Source organism: Chroicocephalus ridibundus, chromosome 2 (assembly GCF_963924245.1).
Source record: "Chroicocephalus ridibundus chromosome 2, bChrRid1.1, whole genome shotgun sequence".
NCBI classification, from domain to species: domain Eukaryota; kingdom Metazoa; phylum Chordata; class Aves; order Charadriiformes; family Laridae; genus Chroicocephalus; species Chroicocephalus ridibundus.
This window is the reverse complement of record NC_086285.1, coordinates 55493717-55508257: the sequence shown is the minus strand read 5'-3', so window position 1 is coordinate 55508257 and position 14541 is coordinate 55493717. Positions and strand designations below refer to the sequence as shown.

The window sequence follows — 14541 nt, the reverse complement described above, 5'->3', positions numbered from 1 at the left end:
ACAACTCAGCTGGTATCATGGGCTGGGCTGGGGAAAAGGAGCACTCCTCTGGGTGTGGTATTACACCCGAACTATACAGTAACACAGATTGTCTTTGACGGCTATAGATACTTTCTCAATTACAGCGTAGCAGGAGACTATTTGCACTGAAGATTTAGCATGGAAGACTTCAAGCCCTGGTCACGCTAGAGATACTCCTCACTGGTCACTCCTGTCTCAGTGGTGATGTTGGTGATGACTGCTTGTAACACCGATACCACTTAGGACCCCTCGTGACAGGCAAGATCTCTAACACTGGGCAACACCTGAAAAGGCGGCCCCCAAGAACAGATTGTGAAAACCGTTTGCAAGAGAAAGCTGCAACCTAAAGCAGGGAACACGTGGAAATGGGGACACAGCATTGCTCAGGCACACGGGTGGGAGCAGAGCCACAGCGAAATGTGACTTAATGTGACGGTGCTGTCCCCACCCCACATCCATGTGAATATTTCATGCAAATTGAGCACATCATTTCCTCTCCTCAGTGGTAATGTGTCCCCCATCTGAGGTTCATTCCCTGCATTCCTACAGGCCCAGACGTCTTCTCTGAAAACGTCGTTGCTGCACGTTCTTCTTGCAGCTTTGGTTTGCCTTGGAAGAAACCTTCCTCTCTGGCTTTCACTCCTAAGAGGACTATTAATAAAGACAAAATCTTCAAGTCGGTAAACTCCAGGCTTACGGGGTTTTGTTTTGTTGTTCTTTCACTGTAGATGTCTACACTACAGGACCTGGCAGAATTCCATGCATCAATGCCAAGGACCACAGCAGAATGTGACCTTTGTGTACTAGTTGTGAGATGAGACTTAGTTGTGTACGCTGCTATTGACAAAGGCCCGAGAAGATCGAGAGTGGATTGTCTCTTTTGGGTGAGAAAATGAGAAATCTTTCTCAGGGAAGAGCGCGGTGTGTGGTGGCGGCTGCCCAAGTGACCGTTTGCCTTCATGTCTCTGCAGGGCACCTTGTGAGGGCTCTGAAATGAGGGAAAGGACAGGAAAGAGCAGAGGGCAGCAAAGAGGTGGCTGGGAGACGTGCATGCTTCGCCCTGGCTTCACTGCACCCTGTCTGGGGGAGATGGATAAGGCTGACCAGATGGATTGGAGCCGTCTTAAGGAAGAGATGATAGTTCACTATGACTTATCCCATTTGTGCTCCCACAGCAGGCAGTATGTTCTCGGAAAGGCTGGTGAAACGTGCTTCTGGGACAGCTTTGGGGTGTCTGAGCAAAGGAGACCATCCTTGGGAAGGGTGGACTGATGAATGTGAGGTTTCATGGGTGTGCTCGGCAGTAAGTCAGAGAGGAATGTAGTGGATACGCAGGTGAAAAAAAAATGTTTCACGTTAAGTATTGTGGGTCCTTTCTGCTCTCTTGCAGCTGTGGTTTAGCTTGTCAGTAAATTTAACCCCCTCCGTGCAGCAGGTTGAAGAGCGACCATTGGATGTGCCCCATGAGTCACAGCCGCCTCCCAGTCATTTGATGCTTTCTCCGCCTGAAGGCCGTTATAATGTTCCTGTCTCTCTTGATTTCCTTTCCAGGTTTAACCCACAGAGGCAGCATGTTGCTGCTCCCAGTCCTTCTTGCAACTTCGCTGTGGTCCCGTAAGCCCTTTTTCCTCTCCCCTCTCCTTCCCATTTCCAGAGAGCGCAGTCCTGGCTCCAAAATCCCGTGGTTTCTTCCCCTCAGAGAATTTCTCCGCTTCTCCTTCCAGGTGGAGACGCACAGGCAGTGCCGGTGCAAACCCCAGAGCTGCAGAGGCAGGTGACTGGCAGCTCTGCCAGCATGGCGTGCCGAATGAGCGCCAAAAACATCGTGCACTGGTACAGGCAGCTTCCCGGAGAGCCGCCAAAGAGGATCCTGTACGTGTCGGGACAGTCACCTGTGTTTGATGACAGCAGTGATACAAGGAGATTTCAAGTTCGGAAACATCCTGCTGAGCCCCTCTACAGTCTCACGATACAATATTTAACCCCGAGGGATTCTGGCACCTACTACTGTGCCTATTGGTTCTATGAAGGCATCACAGCGTTAGATGGGCAAAGATAAGCTGTACAAAAAGCACTTTTGCACTCTGAACCGCAAGCTCAAAATGCTGATCTGCCAAAATGCCGATACTTCCTTATTCCACCCCTCTCTGACGATTTTCTGCACCAGGATAAGAGAAATAGCAATTTAGCATGGCAATGGCTAAAGAGATGATGTTTACGGTCAGTGTATCAATTCAATACTCACCCCTATCTGTAAGGTCCTGAAACTGGAGAGTCCCCGTCACTTTGGCGTGAATACACTGACCGTGACTCTTAAGATGAAGGCCTGGTTGTACTCAAGTTCAGTAAAATTACTGAAAGCGCAATTAATCCTGTGTCGCTCGAACCAGGACCCAGTCACAGGGGAGCACCCCGCAGCACCAGCCCCGCTCATCGAGATGCCCCTCTGCCATGGCTGCTGCCAGCAGCCCTCACAGGGCTCCCTTTTGTTTTCCAGCCTTCCTTCCAAGAAGGGTTTGCATCTCATCCGAGCTTCAAAACCAAAATCCTGCGGCTGTGCATTTCCTCCCGCATCCGAAACCAGAGTGGAGGCACGTCCCCGTGGTGCAGCTGCCCCGGTTGCTGCAGGCTGATGGCCGCCGTCTGCTCCGGTGGAGGGCAGCACCAGCACGGGGGCATCCCAGGCCCTTGGGCGTGCTGCAGCTGGGTGACTGAGCTGAAGCAGCAGAAGGAGGTCCCTGACGGGGTGGGGGAATGCCTCCTGCCCGCTCGGGCACTGTACGCCTCTCAGCACCCCTGCGGGTGACGGCACACGCTCACCGCCCACTGGGGTGACCTCCAGGTTGAAAGCTTCATGCCCTCACGCGCAGCTGGAGCTGATCTCACTCACAGCCCTTCCTTCCTCAGTGGCTCTGCCTCAAGGTTTCAAGGGCCACAATCCTAGGATTTACCAGTGTTTCTCGTATTCACCTGAAAAGCAGGCAGGACCACAACTGCCTAACCAATTTTAGCATCATGTGCCAGCTTGGAGAGGGTTTTCTGCAAACGTGGCCCATCTGCTTGCAGACAGAAGACCCGTTGCTGAAGACTGCTCAAGAGAGTCACCTGCTCCTCCCACACAGCCCAGTCCCCGTCTCCGCTCCCTTGCACCCTCCTCTGACTCTCAACGCCAGCAGAGCGTGACCAGCAAACATGCTGCTGCTGGCAGCGCTTGTCTCCACAGCCGCTTGGTCTTGTAAGTGCTTCCTTGTTTTCTTACCTTCCCTCACAGGCACACACGGCTCTGCTAGCAGGCATCTTCCCAAAGCCCTGAATTCCAGCTCATGACACCATTTCTCCTCTTTTTTTTCCTAGGTGGATTTGCACAAGAAATTCCCGTGCAGAGCCCACTCTCTCTCACCAAGTCTAAAGGAAGTGTGCGTCTGGAATGTCACTTTAAAGACGTCTCTGTAAATTTTGATGGCGCCACCATACACTGGTATCAACAGAAGGCGAATAAAGCTCCAGAGAGGATTCTCTACTTATCAGGGACGACAAAAGTAGTAGATAAGGGCTTCCAAGAACACAGGTACAGGGTTGAAAAAGATTCTAGCCTGAAACTGTGTATTCTTACAATAAACAATGTCACTCCAGACGACACCGCTACCTACTATTGCGCCTACTGGTACGATCACTGTGGTAGGAGCTCTGAGATCACCGAGACAAATACTGCCTCAGCGTCTCAACCACAAACAACTTGAAAGATCCCGACTCCCATCCCCCAGCGTGGATGAGCTGCCTGGCCTCAGGCGCACGCTCTGGAGAAGTAGGACATGCTCGGGGCTGACCGACACCGTGGAAGCATCAGCTGCCAAAAGCTGGAGATTTCGGCTGAGCAAAGGCACAGTGCAAAGCTCCGATAGCTGACCCATCCTCTCCGTTCCACCTTCTCCTCCTTTTCACTCAGGCATGTCAGCAATGTGATTGTAAGGATTTATTTGACGCAAAGCGGGCCCATTTCCACGTTGTTGTTCCTGGAAAAAGGTCAGCAAGTTGTGCTGGAGCTCTTCAAAGGAGCTTCCTTTGCAGTTCTGAGTAACTTCACACACTGACCGTAGGAACTGCGATTTCGGGTAGAACCTACGTCACAGACTCCCGTGTGCCATTCATGGTTGAAAAGAATGGGACCAATGGTTAAAAGGAGACCTGTGGAGCTGCTCACCCAGGGCTTAGTTTTGGGAGCTGCTGTGGGTGATGGTATCCATTTGCAAGCTACTACCGCTTGCAGGACCTTTCATCAGGGGATGAAGGAGATCTCTTGCAGCCCCAAAAAGCTCGAGGCATTTAGAGGAGCTGCCACTGGGTGATGGGTACTCAAGTCACTCATTTGTCCTCTTTAGGCGCCGGCTCTCTCCTGCCGAAACGTGGCCTGAGCCCAGGGCGCTGCTTGGCAGGCGGGGCTCACCTGCAGGAACTCGCCAGGGTGACAAGTTGTGCAGAACAGCAGACAAGTGCTGCTTGGCTGTTTAGGTGACTAACCTGGACGGACAGGCAGAAGGGACTTGCACCACCAGCGCGAGGTAGAGCCAAAGTTTAACCCTACAGGGCTCCTTGCCGGGTGCAGCCCAGGGCTCTGCTTCCAGCAGCAGGCAAGAGCGGGTGCCCAGAGGAGACCGTACAAGCAAACACACAGCAGCAATTTCCCAGAAATGCTTCCTGATCTCAGTGATGTAGGGCAGCAATTTTGCCTGCTTTCGAGGGGCATCTCATCTCTTCCATCCTCGGATAGTCGATGTCCCTTGAAAATCCAGATAGGAAGAACTGACCTTAAAAGTGAGCACAAATAAATCTTATCTTGAGGGGAAAAAAAGAAAAGAAAAAGAACAGTGACTGTTTACTTATCATCTAAGCAAATTCCGTAGGGGAAAAAAAGAAAAAATGCATGTTTGCCTCAGTAGTGAGCTCTCTCCTCACAAGTGTGTGTGTTTTGTGGTGGGGGTTGCCTTCTCTCTAGGTGTGGATCAAAGGAAATGGCTTGTGCATGATTATTTAACACATCCGCGGCTGGCAGAGCCTCATTGGGCGGTTTCGTGGTGCTCAGATCTGCTTCTGCCCCACCTTGAGTCTGGCCCTGACCCTGTCCCCGTAAGGAAGCCGTAAGGAGCGCTGTGACAATGTGGCTACTGAGCACTTTCCTCCTGGCAGCTGGGTTTTCTTGTCCGTGCCCTGCTCAGCCCACTGCCTGCACGTCCGCCAGTGGCAAAGGGGACGTTGTCTTATCTGAGCTTCATGCCTCTCATTTTTCTCTTTCTTTCACACAGGCGGTTCTGCACAGGTCTTGCAGCAAAGCCCCGTATCCATCACCAAGCCACAAAGCAAAACGGTGCTCATCAACTGCCACGTCTCCGATCCGGACTTTAACAACGTTTTCATTCACTGGTACCGAAAGAGGCCCAACGCAGCTCCCAGGCGCGTTGCCTACATGTCCTCCAGGCTCTTCCTCGAAAACCCCTCTGATGAGGGGAAGTTTAGCATCGAGAAGGACCCCGCCAAATCGGTCTGCACCCTGAGAGTGAGCAAAGTAACTCTGCAGGACTCGGCTACCTACTACTGTGCCAGGTGGGATGCACAGCAGTAGGAAGCCACAGGGGACGTGCACAAAGACGTGCTCTGCGTTCTGACCCAGCTCCTGAAGAGTTTGACAAGATGCAGGAACATCCCCACCCAACTTTTCCCACCAGCTGTGAATCAGGCACACTGTACGGGCAGCCAGACGCCAAAGACGCTGCTGAGCTAGTGCACGCTTTGCAGACGCGCAACTACAGCCAGCAGCAGCAGAGCTGTTATTCCACTCTTTCCAGAGGAACCAGCAGGGACCTTGCCTCCAAAGGATGGCTTTGAATGGTACGGACTACTGTCTCTATTTTGCTTGCCCTGTCCCTCTTGATTTTAAACTAAACCTCGGGGGGCTGTAGAGCATTTGTGTTTCTTTGCATAATACTCAGCATTTGGAGATGCCAGCCTGGGTGCAGCATCTCACCTTAGCCGTGAGAAGACGCCGTCACAAGCAGTGCTACTTGTGGGCTCCCAAATGGCTGCTGTGTATTCTCCTGGCCTTTGCCATTCAACCTGTGTGACGGGCAGTCATTGGAGAGCCCTCACATTCATTAAGCTCCATGTCCTGATTGTTTTCTTTAACTTGACTGAGAGTGGACCTGCGGAAAAGTCTCTGACCCCTGGCATTGTGTAGCAGCCTTCAACTAGTCTACAAGCAATGGGAAAATTTGCCACATACTACACGAGTACTTTGTAAACCAGTTAGAGTAATTGTGTGTGTGTGCACGAGAGAGAGAGAGAGAGAGAGAAGGTGAGTTTGTGCCGCTTGTGTAAAAGCTACAACCAGGCTGTAAACCTTTAGCAGGGTTCAGTCCTGCTGCTTTTGCCGCTGGGAAAGCCTCTCCGCGTGATGCCCCAGTGAGTCATTTCCTTTGCTCAGCCGCAGCCCTGCGTCCCTGCCGGGAGAGCTGTCACCTTCCTCCCGGAGGCAGACGCCAGCGAGAGCCCTCGGGATGCTGCTGCTCCTGCTCCTGGGCCTGGCTGCAGCCTGGTCTCGTAGGTTCCCCTTGTCACCACGGCACGGCACGGTGTGGGGCAGCGGCAGGAGGCACCCCGTATTTGGCAGTGGGAATGGACAGCAGGCTGAGAGTGTTTGTTCTCTTTTCTCTCCTTCTTTCTAGCTGGACGAGCACAAGTGCTTCTGAAGCAGAGTCAAGCATCTGTTACCAGAGAGCAAACGAAAACTGCACGGATTGACTGTGTAGCCGAGGGCATATCTGGCTTCCAGTCTGCGTATATACATTGGTACCGACATACGCCCCCCAGAGCTCCCCAACGGATTCTGTTAATCGGATCAGGACCAGTCACTTACGATGATGATTCCTATAGGAACAAGTACTCTTCTTGGAAGCAAGGTACAAATGTCTGCACTTTCTTCATCTATGACGTCAACCCCAGCGATGAAGGCACCTACTACTGTGCCTATTGGTTCTATGAAGGCATCACAGCGTTAGATGGGCAAAGATAAGCCGTACAAAAAAGCACTTTTGCACTCTGAACCGCAAGCTCAAAATGCTGATCTGCCAAAATGCCGATACTTCCTTATTCCACCCCTCTCTGACGATTTTCTGCACCAGGATAAGAGAAATAGCAATTTAGCATGGCAATGGCTAAAGAGATGATGTTTACGGTCAGTGTATCAATTCAATACTCACCCCTATCTGTAAGGTCCTGAAACTGGAGAGTCCCCGTCACTTTGGCGTGAATACACTGACCGTGACTCTTAAGATGAAGGCCTGGTTGTACTCAAGTTCAGTAAAATTACTGAAAGCGCAATTAATCCTGTGTCGCTCGAACCAGGACCCAGTCACAGGGGAGCACCCCGCAGCACCAGCCCCGCTCATCGAGATGCCCCTCTGCCATGGCTGCTGCCAGCAGCCCTCACAGGGCTCCCTTTTGTTTTCCAGCCTTCCTTCCAAGAAGTGTTTGCATCTCATCCGAGCTTCAAACCCAAAATCCTGCGGCTGTGCATTTCCTCCCGCATCCGAAACCAGAGTGGAGGCACGTCCCCGTGGTGCAGCTGCCCCGGTTGCTGCAGGCTGATGGCCGCCGTCTGCTCCGGTGGAGGGCAGCACCAGCACGGGGGCATCCCAGGCCCTTGGGCGTGCTGCAGCTGGGTGACTGAGCTGAAGCAGCAAAAGGAGGTCCCTGACGGGGTGGGGGAATGCCTCCTGCCCGCTCGGGCACTGTACGCCTCTCAGCACCCCTGCGGGTGACGGCACACGCTCACCGCCCACTGGGGTGACCTCCAGGTTGAAAGCTTCATGCCCTCACGCGCAGCTGGAGCTGATCTCACTCACAGCCCTGCCTTCCTCAGTGGCTCTGCCTCAAGGTTTCAAGGGCCACAATCCCAGGATTTACCAGTGTTTCTCGTATTCACCTGAAAAGCAGGCAGGACCACAACTGCCTAACCAATTTTAGCATCATGTGCCAGCTTGGAGAGGGTTTTCTGCAAACGTGGCCCATCTGCTTGCACACAGAAGACCCGTTGCTGAAGACTGCTCAAGAGAGTCACCTGCTCCTCCCACACAGCCCAGTCCCCGTCTCCGCTCCCTTGCACCCTCCTCTGACTCTCAACGCCAGCAGAGCGTGACCAGCAAACATGCTGCTGCTGGCAGCGCTTGTCTCCACAGCCGCTTGGTCTTGTAAGTGCTTCCTTGTTTTCTTACCTTCCCTCACAGGCACACACGGCTCTGCTAGCAGGCATCTTCCCAAAGCCCTGAATTCCAGCTCATGACACCATTTCTCCTCTTTTTTTTCCTAGGTGGATTTGCACAAGAAATTCCCGTGCAGAGACCACTCTCTCTCACCAAGTCTAAAGGAAGTGTGCGTCTGGAATGTCACTTTAAAGACGTCTCTGTAAATTTTGATGGTGCCACCATACACTGGTATCAACAGAAGGCGAATAAAGCTCCAGAGAGGATTCTCTACTTAGCAGGGACAAAAGTAGTAGATGAGGGCTTCCAAGAACGCAGGTACAGGGTTGAAAAAGATTCTAGCCAGAAACTGTGTATTCTTACAATAAACAATGTCACTCCAGACGACACCGCTACCTACTATTGCGCCTACTGGTACGATCACTGTGGTAGGAGCTCTGAGGTCACCGAGACAAATACTGCCTCAGCGTCTCAACCACAAACAACTTGAAAGATCCCGACTCCCATCCCCCAGCGTGGATGAGCTGCCTGGCCTCAGGCGCACGCTCTGGAGAAGTAGGACATGCTCGGGGCTGACCGACACCGTGGAAGCATCAGCTGCCAAAAGCTGGAGATTTCGGCTGAGCAAAGGCACAGTGCAAAGCTCCGATAGCTGACCCATCCTCTCCGTTCCACCTTCTCCTCCTTTTCACTCAGGCATGTCAGCAATGTGGTTGTAAGGATTTATTTGACGCAAAGCGGGCCCATTTCCACGTTGTTGTTCCTGGAAAAAGGTCAGCGAGTTGTGCTGGAGCTCTTCAAAGGAGCTTCCTTTGCAGTTCTGAGTAACTTCACACACTGACCGTAGGAACTGCGATTTCAGGTAGAACCTGCGTCACAGACTCCCGTGTGCCATTCATGGTTGAAAAGAATGGGACCAATGGTTAAAAGGAGACCTGTGGAGCTGCTCACCCAGGGCTTAGTTTTGGGAGCTGCTGTGGGTGATGGTATCCATTTGCAAGCTACTACCGCTTGCAGGACCTTTCATCAGGGGATGAAGATCTCTTGCGGCCCCAAAAAGCTCGAGGCATTTAGAGGAGCTGCCACTGGGTGATGGGTACTCAAGTCACTCATTTGTCCTCTTTAGGCGCCGGCTCTCTCCTGCCGAAACGTGGCCTGAGCCCAGGGCGCTGCTTGGCAGGCGGGGCTCACCTGCAGGAACTCGCCAGGGTGACAAGTTGTGCAGAACAGCAGACAAGTGCTGCTTGGCTGTTTAGGTGACTAACCTGGACGGACAGGCAGAAGGGACTTGCACCACCAGCGCGAGGTAGAGCCAAAGTTTAACCCTACAGGGCTCCTTGCCGGGTGCAGCCCAGGGCTCTGCTTCCAGCAGCAGGCAAGAGCGGGTGCCCAGAGGAGACCGTACAAGCAAACACACAGCAGCAATTTCCCAGAAATGCTTCCTGATCTCAGTGATGTAGGGCAGCAATTTTGCCTGCTTTGGAGGGGCATCTCATCTCTTCCATCCTCCGATAGTCGATGTCCCTTGAAAATCCAGATAGGAAGAACTGACCTTAAAAGCGAGCACAAATAAATCTTATGTTGAGGGGAAAAAAAGAAAAGAAAAAGAACAGTGACTGTTTACTTATCATCTAAGCAAATTCCTTAGGGGAAAAAAGAAAAAAATGCATGTTTGCCTCAGTAGTGAGCTCTCTCCTCACAAGTGTGTGTGTTTTGTGGTGGGGGTTGCCTTCTCTCTAGGTGTGGATCAAAGGAAATGGCTTGTGCATGATTATTTAACACATCCGCGGCTGGCACAGCCTCATTGGGCGGTTTCGTGGTGCTCGGATCTGCTTCTCCCCCACCTTGAGTCTGGCCCTGACCCTGTCCCCATAAGGAAGCCGTAAGGAGCGCTGTGACAATGTGGCTACTGAGCACTTTCCTCCTGGCAGCTGGGTTTTCTTGTCCGTGCCCTGCTCAGCCCGCTGCCTGCACGTCCGCCAGTGGCAAAGGGGACGTTGTCTTATCTGAGCTTCATGCCTCTCATTTTTCTCTTTCTTTCACACAGGCGGTTCTGCACAGGTCTTGCAGCAAAGCCCCGTATCCATCACCAAGCCACAAAGCAAAACGGTGCTCATCAACTGCCACGTCTCCGATCCGGACTTTAACAACGTTTTCATTCACTGGTACCGAAAGAGGCCCAACGCAGCTCCCAGGCGCGTTGCCTACATGTCCTCCAGGCTCTTCCTCGAAAACCCCTCTGATGAGGGGAAGTTTAGCATCGAGAAGGACCCCGCCAAATCGGTCTGCACCCTGAGAGTGAGCAAAGTAACTCTGCAGGACTCGGCTACCTACTACTGTGCCAGGTGGGATGCACAGCAGTAGGAAGCCATAGGGGACGTGCACAAAGACGTGCTCTGCGTTCTGACCCAGCTCCTGAAGAGTTTGACGACACGCAGGAACGTCCCCACCCAACTTTTCCCACCAGCTGTGAATCAGGCACACTGTACGGGCAGCCAGACGCCAAAGACGCTGCTGAGCTAGTGCACGCTTTGCAGACGCGCAACTACAGCCAGCAGCAGCAGAGCTGTTATTCCACTCTTTCCAGAGGAACCAGCAGGGACCTTGCCTCCAAAGGATGGCTTTGAATGGTACGGACTACTTTCTCTATTTTGCTTGCCCTATCCCTCTTTATTTTAAACTAAACCTCGGGGGGCTGTAGAGCATTTGTGTTTCTTTGCATAATACTCAGCATTTGGAGATGCCAGCCTGGGTGCAGCATCTCACCTTAGCCGTGAGAAGACGCCGTCACAAGCAGTGCTACTTGTGGGCTCCCAAATGGCTGCTGTGTATTCTCCTGGCCTTTGCCATTCAACCTGTGTGACGGGCAGTCATTGGAGAGCCCTCACATTCATTAAGCTCCATGTCCTGATTGTTTTCTTTAACTTGACTGAGAGTGGACCTGCGGAAAAGTCTCTGACCCCTGGCATTGTGTAGCAGCCTTCAACTAGTCTACAAGCAATGGGAAAATTTGCCACATACTACACGAGTACTTTGTAAACCAGTTAGAGTAATTGTGTGTGTGTGCACGAGAGAGAGAGAGAGAGAGAAGGTGAGTTTGTGCCGCTTGTGTAAAAGCTACAACCAGGCTGTAAACCTTTAGCAGGGTTCAGTCCTGCTGCTTTTGCCGCTGGGAAAGCCTCTCCGCGTGATGCCCCAGTGAGTCATTTCCTTTGCTCAGCCGCAGCCCTGCGTCCCTGCCGGGAGAGCTGTCACCTTCCTCCCGGAGGCAGACGCCAGCGAGAGCCCTCGGGATGCTGCTGCTCCTGCTCCTGGGCCTGGCTGCAGCCTGGTGTCGTAGGTTCCCCTTGTCACCACGGCACGGCACGGTGTGGGGCAGTGGCAGGAGGCACCCCGTATTTGCCAGTGGGAATGGACAGCAGGCTGAGAGTGTTTGTTCTCTTTTCTCTCCTTCTTTCTAGCTGGACGAGCACAAGTGCTTCTGAAGCAGAGTCAAGCATCTGTTACCAGAGAGCAAACGAAAACTGCACGGATTGACTGTGTAGCCGAGGGCATATCTGGCTTCCAGTCTGCGTATATACATTGGTACCGACATACGCCCCCGAGGGCTCCCCAATGGATTCTGTTTATCAGATCAAGACAAGTCACTTACGGTGATGATTCCTATAGGAACAAGTACTCTTCTTGGAAGCAAGGTACAAATGTCTGCACTTTCTCCATTTATGACGTCAACCCCAGCGATGAAGGCACCTACTACTGTGCCTACTGGCGGTCCCACAGAACTAGCAGACCACAGGCAGCCTGTACAGAAAGCTGCCCGTACCCTGAGCACGAGGCTTTCCGTTGAATTCAGAGAACCACAATTGCACCTTCCTGCCTCTGAAACATCCCAACAGGTTTCTGCTGAGGATGGAAGTATAAATAACAGCCAAAGAGAGCAGCACAAAACCACAAAGAGTTGCAGCGTTCTACAACTCAGGTGGTATCATGGGCTGGGCTGGGGAAAAGGAGCACTCCTCTGGGTGTGGTATTACACCCGAACTATACAGTAACACAGATTGTCTTTGACGGCTATAGATACTTTCTCAAATACAGCGTAGCAGGAGACTATTTGTACTGAAGATTTAGCATGGAAGACTTCAAGCCCTGGTCACGCTAGAGGTACTCCTCACTGGTCACTCCTGTCTCAGTGGTGATGTTGGTGATGACTGCTTGTAACACCGATACCACTTAGGACCCCTCGTGACAGGCAAGATCTCTAACACTGGGCAACACCTGAAAAGGCGGCCCCCAAGAACAGATTGTGAAAACCGTTTGCAAGAGAAAGCTGCAACCTAAAGCAGGGAACACGTGGAAATGGGGACACGGCATTGCTCAGGCACACGGGTGGGAGCAGAGCCACAGCGAAATGTGACTTAATGTGACGGTGCTGTCCCCACCCCACATCCATGTGAATATTTCATGGAAATTGAGCACATCATTTCCTCTCCTCAGTGGTAATGTGTCCCCCATCTGAGGTTCATTCCCTGCATTCCTACAGGCCCAGACGTCTTCTCTGAAAACGTCGTTGCTGCACGTTCTTCTTGCAGCTTTGGTTTGCCTTGGAAGAAACCTTCCTCTCTGGCTTTCACTCCTAAGAGGACTATTAATAAAGACAAAATCTTCAAGTCGGTAAACTCCAGGCTTACGGGGTTTTGTTTTGTTGTTCTTTCACTGTAGATGTCTACACTACAGGACCTGGCAGAATTCCATGCATCAATGCCAAGGACCACAGCAGAATGTGACCTTTGTGTACTAGTTGTGAGATGAGACTTAGTTGTGTACGCTGCTATTGACAAAGGCCCGAGAAGATCGAGAGTGGATTGTCTCTTTTGGGTGAGAAAATGAGAAATCTTTCTCAGGGAAGAGCGCGGTGTGCGGTGGCTGCTGCCCAAGTGACCGTTTGCCTTCATGTCTCTGCAGGGCACCTTGTGAGGGCTCTGAAATGAGGGAAAGGACAGGAAAGAGCAGAGGGCAGCAAAGAGGTGGCTGGGAGACGTGCATGCTTCGCCCTGGCTTCACTGCACCCTGTCTGGGGGAGATGGATAAGGCTGACCAGATGGATTGGAGCCGTCTTAAGGAAGAGATGATAGTTCACTATGACTTATCCCATTTGTGCTCCCACAGCAGGCAGGATGTTCTCGGAAAGGCTGGTGAAACGTGCTTCTGGGACAGCTTTGGGGTGTCTGAGCAAAGGAGACCATCCTTGGGAAGGGTGGACTGATGAATGTGAGGTTTCATGGGTGTGCTCGGCAGTAAGTCAGAGAGGAATGTAGTGGATACGCAGGTGAAAAAAAATTGTTTCACGTTAAGTATTGTGGGTCCTTTCTGCTCTCTTGCAGCTGTGGTTTAGCTTGTCAGTACATTTAACCCCCTCCGTGCAGCAGGTTGAAGAGCGACCATTGGATGTGCCCCATGAGTCACAGCCGCCTCCCAGTCATTTGATGCTTTCTCTGCCTGAAGGGAGTTATAATGTTCCTGTCTCTCTTGATTTCCTCCCCAGGTTTAACCCACAGAGGCAGCATGTTGCTGCTCCCAGTCCTTCTTGCAACTTCGCTGTGGTCCCGTAAGCCCTTTTTCCTCTCCCCTCTCCTTCCCATTTCCAGAGAGCGCAGTCCTGGCTCCAAAATCCCGTGGTTTCTTCCCCTCAGAGAATTTCTCCGCTTCTCCTTCCAGGTGGAGACGCACAGGCAGTGCCAGTGCAAACCCCAGAGCTGCAGAGGCAGGTGACTGGCAGCTCTGCCAGCATGGCGTGCCGAATGAGCGCCAAAAACATCGTGCACTGGTACAGGCAGCTTCCCGGAGAGCCGCCAAAGAGGATCCTGTACGTGTCGCGACAGTCACCTGTGTTTGATGGCAGCAGTGATACAAGGAGATTTCAAGTTCGGAAACATCCTGCTGAGCCCCTCTACAGTCTCACGATACAATATTTAACCCCGAGGGATTCTGGCACCTACTACTGTGCCTCTTGGTTCTATGAAGGCATCACAGCGTTAGATGGGCAAAGATAAGCCGTACAAAAAAGCACTTTTGCACTCTGAACCGCAAGCTCAAAATGCTGATCTGCCAAAATGCCGATACTTCCTTATTCCACCCCTCTCTGACGATTTTCTGCACCAGGATAAGAGAAATAGCAATTTAGCATGGCAATGGCTAAAGAGATGATGTTTACGGTCAGTGTATCAATTCAATACTCGCCCCTATCTGTAAGGTCCTGAAACTGGAGAGT

The 14541-nt window shown here is 52.1% G+C and overlaps 6 gene segments (V, D, J or C); all 6 read left to right on the top strand.

Annotated features, from left to right (window-relative positions):
* Positions 1–1592: 1592 nt before the first annotated feature.
* LOC134510653 (Ig kappa chain V-VI region NQ5-61.1.2-like) lies at positions 1593–2053 on the top strand (the record flags this gene model as incomplete). The annotated part of the segment is given in 2 exon segments: positions 1593–1635; positions 1746–2053. Coding segments are annotated over 2 exon segments (351 nt in total), but the record flags the coding sequence as incomplete, so codon positions are not given.
* A 1160-nt stretch (positions 2054–3213) lies between these two features.
* Positions 3214–3680, top strand: LOC134510654 (T-cell receptor gamma chain V region DFL12-like; the record flags this gene model as incomplete). The annotated part of the segment is given in 2 exon segments: positions 3214–3256; positions 3376–3680. Coding segments are annotated over 2 exon segments (348 nt in total), but the record flags the coding sequence as incomplete, so codon positions are not given.
* A 1494-nt stretch (positions 3681–5174) lies between these two features.
* Positions 5175–5623, top strand: LOC134510910 (T cell receptor gamma variable 9-like; the record flags this gene model as incomplete). The annotated part of the segment is given in 2 exon segments: positions 5175–5217; positions 5322–5623. Coding segments are annotated over 2 exon segments (345 nt in total), but the record flags the coding sequence as incomplete, so codon positions are not given.
* A 2595-nt stretch (positions 5624–8218) lies between these two features.
* On the top strand, positions 8219–8682 carry LOC134510652 (T-cell receptor gamma chain V region DFL12-like; the record flags this gene model as incomplete). The annotated part of the segment is given in 2 exon segments: positions 8219–8261; positions 8381–8682. Coding segments are annotated over 2 exon segments (345 nt in total), but the record flags the coding sequence as incomplete, so codon positions are not given.
* Positions 8683–10173: 1491 nt separating this feature from the next.
* LOC134510912 (T cell receptor gamma variable 9-like) lies at positions 10174–10622 on the top strand (the record flags this gene model as incomplete). The annotated part of the segment is given in 2 exon segments: positions 10174–10216; positions 10321–10622. Coding segments are annotated over 2 exon segments (345 nt in total), but the record flags the coding sequence as incomplete, so codon positions are not given.
* Positions 10623–13835: 3213 nt separating this feature from the next.
* LOC134510651 (immunoglobulin lambda variable 1-44-like) lies at positions 13836–14296 on the top strand (the record flags this gene model as incomplete). The annotated part of the segment is given in 2 exon segments: positions 13836–13878; positions 13989–14296. Coding segments are annotated over 2 exon segments (351 nt in total), but the record flags the coding sequence as incomplete, so codon positions are not given.
* Between the last annotated feature and the right edge of the window lie 245 nt (positions 14297–14541).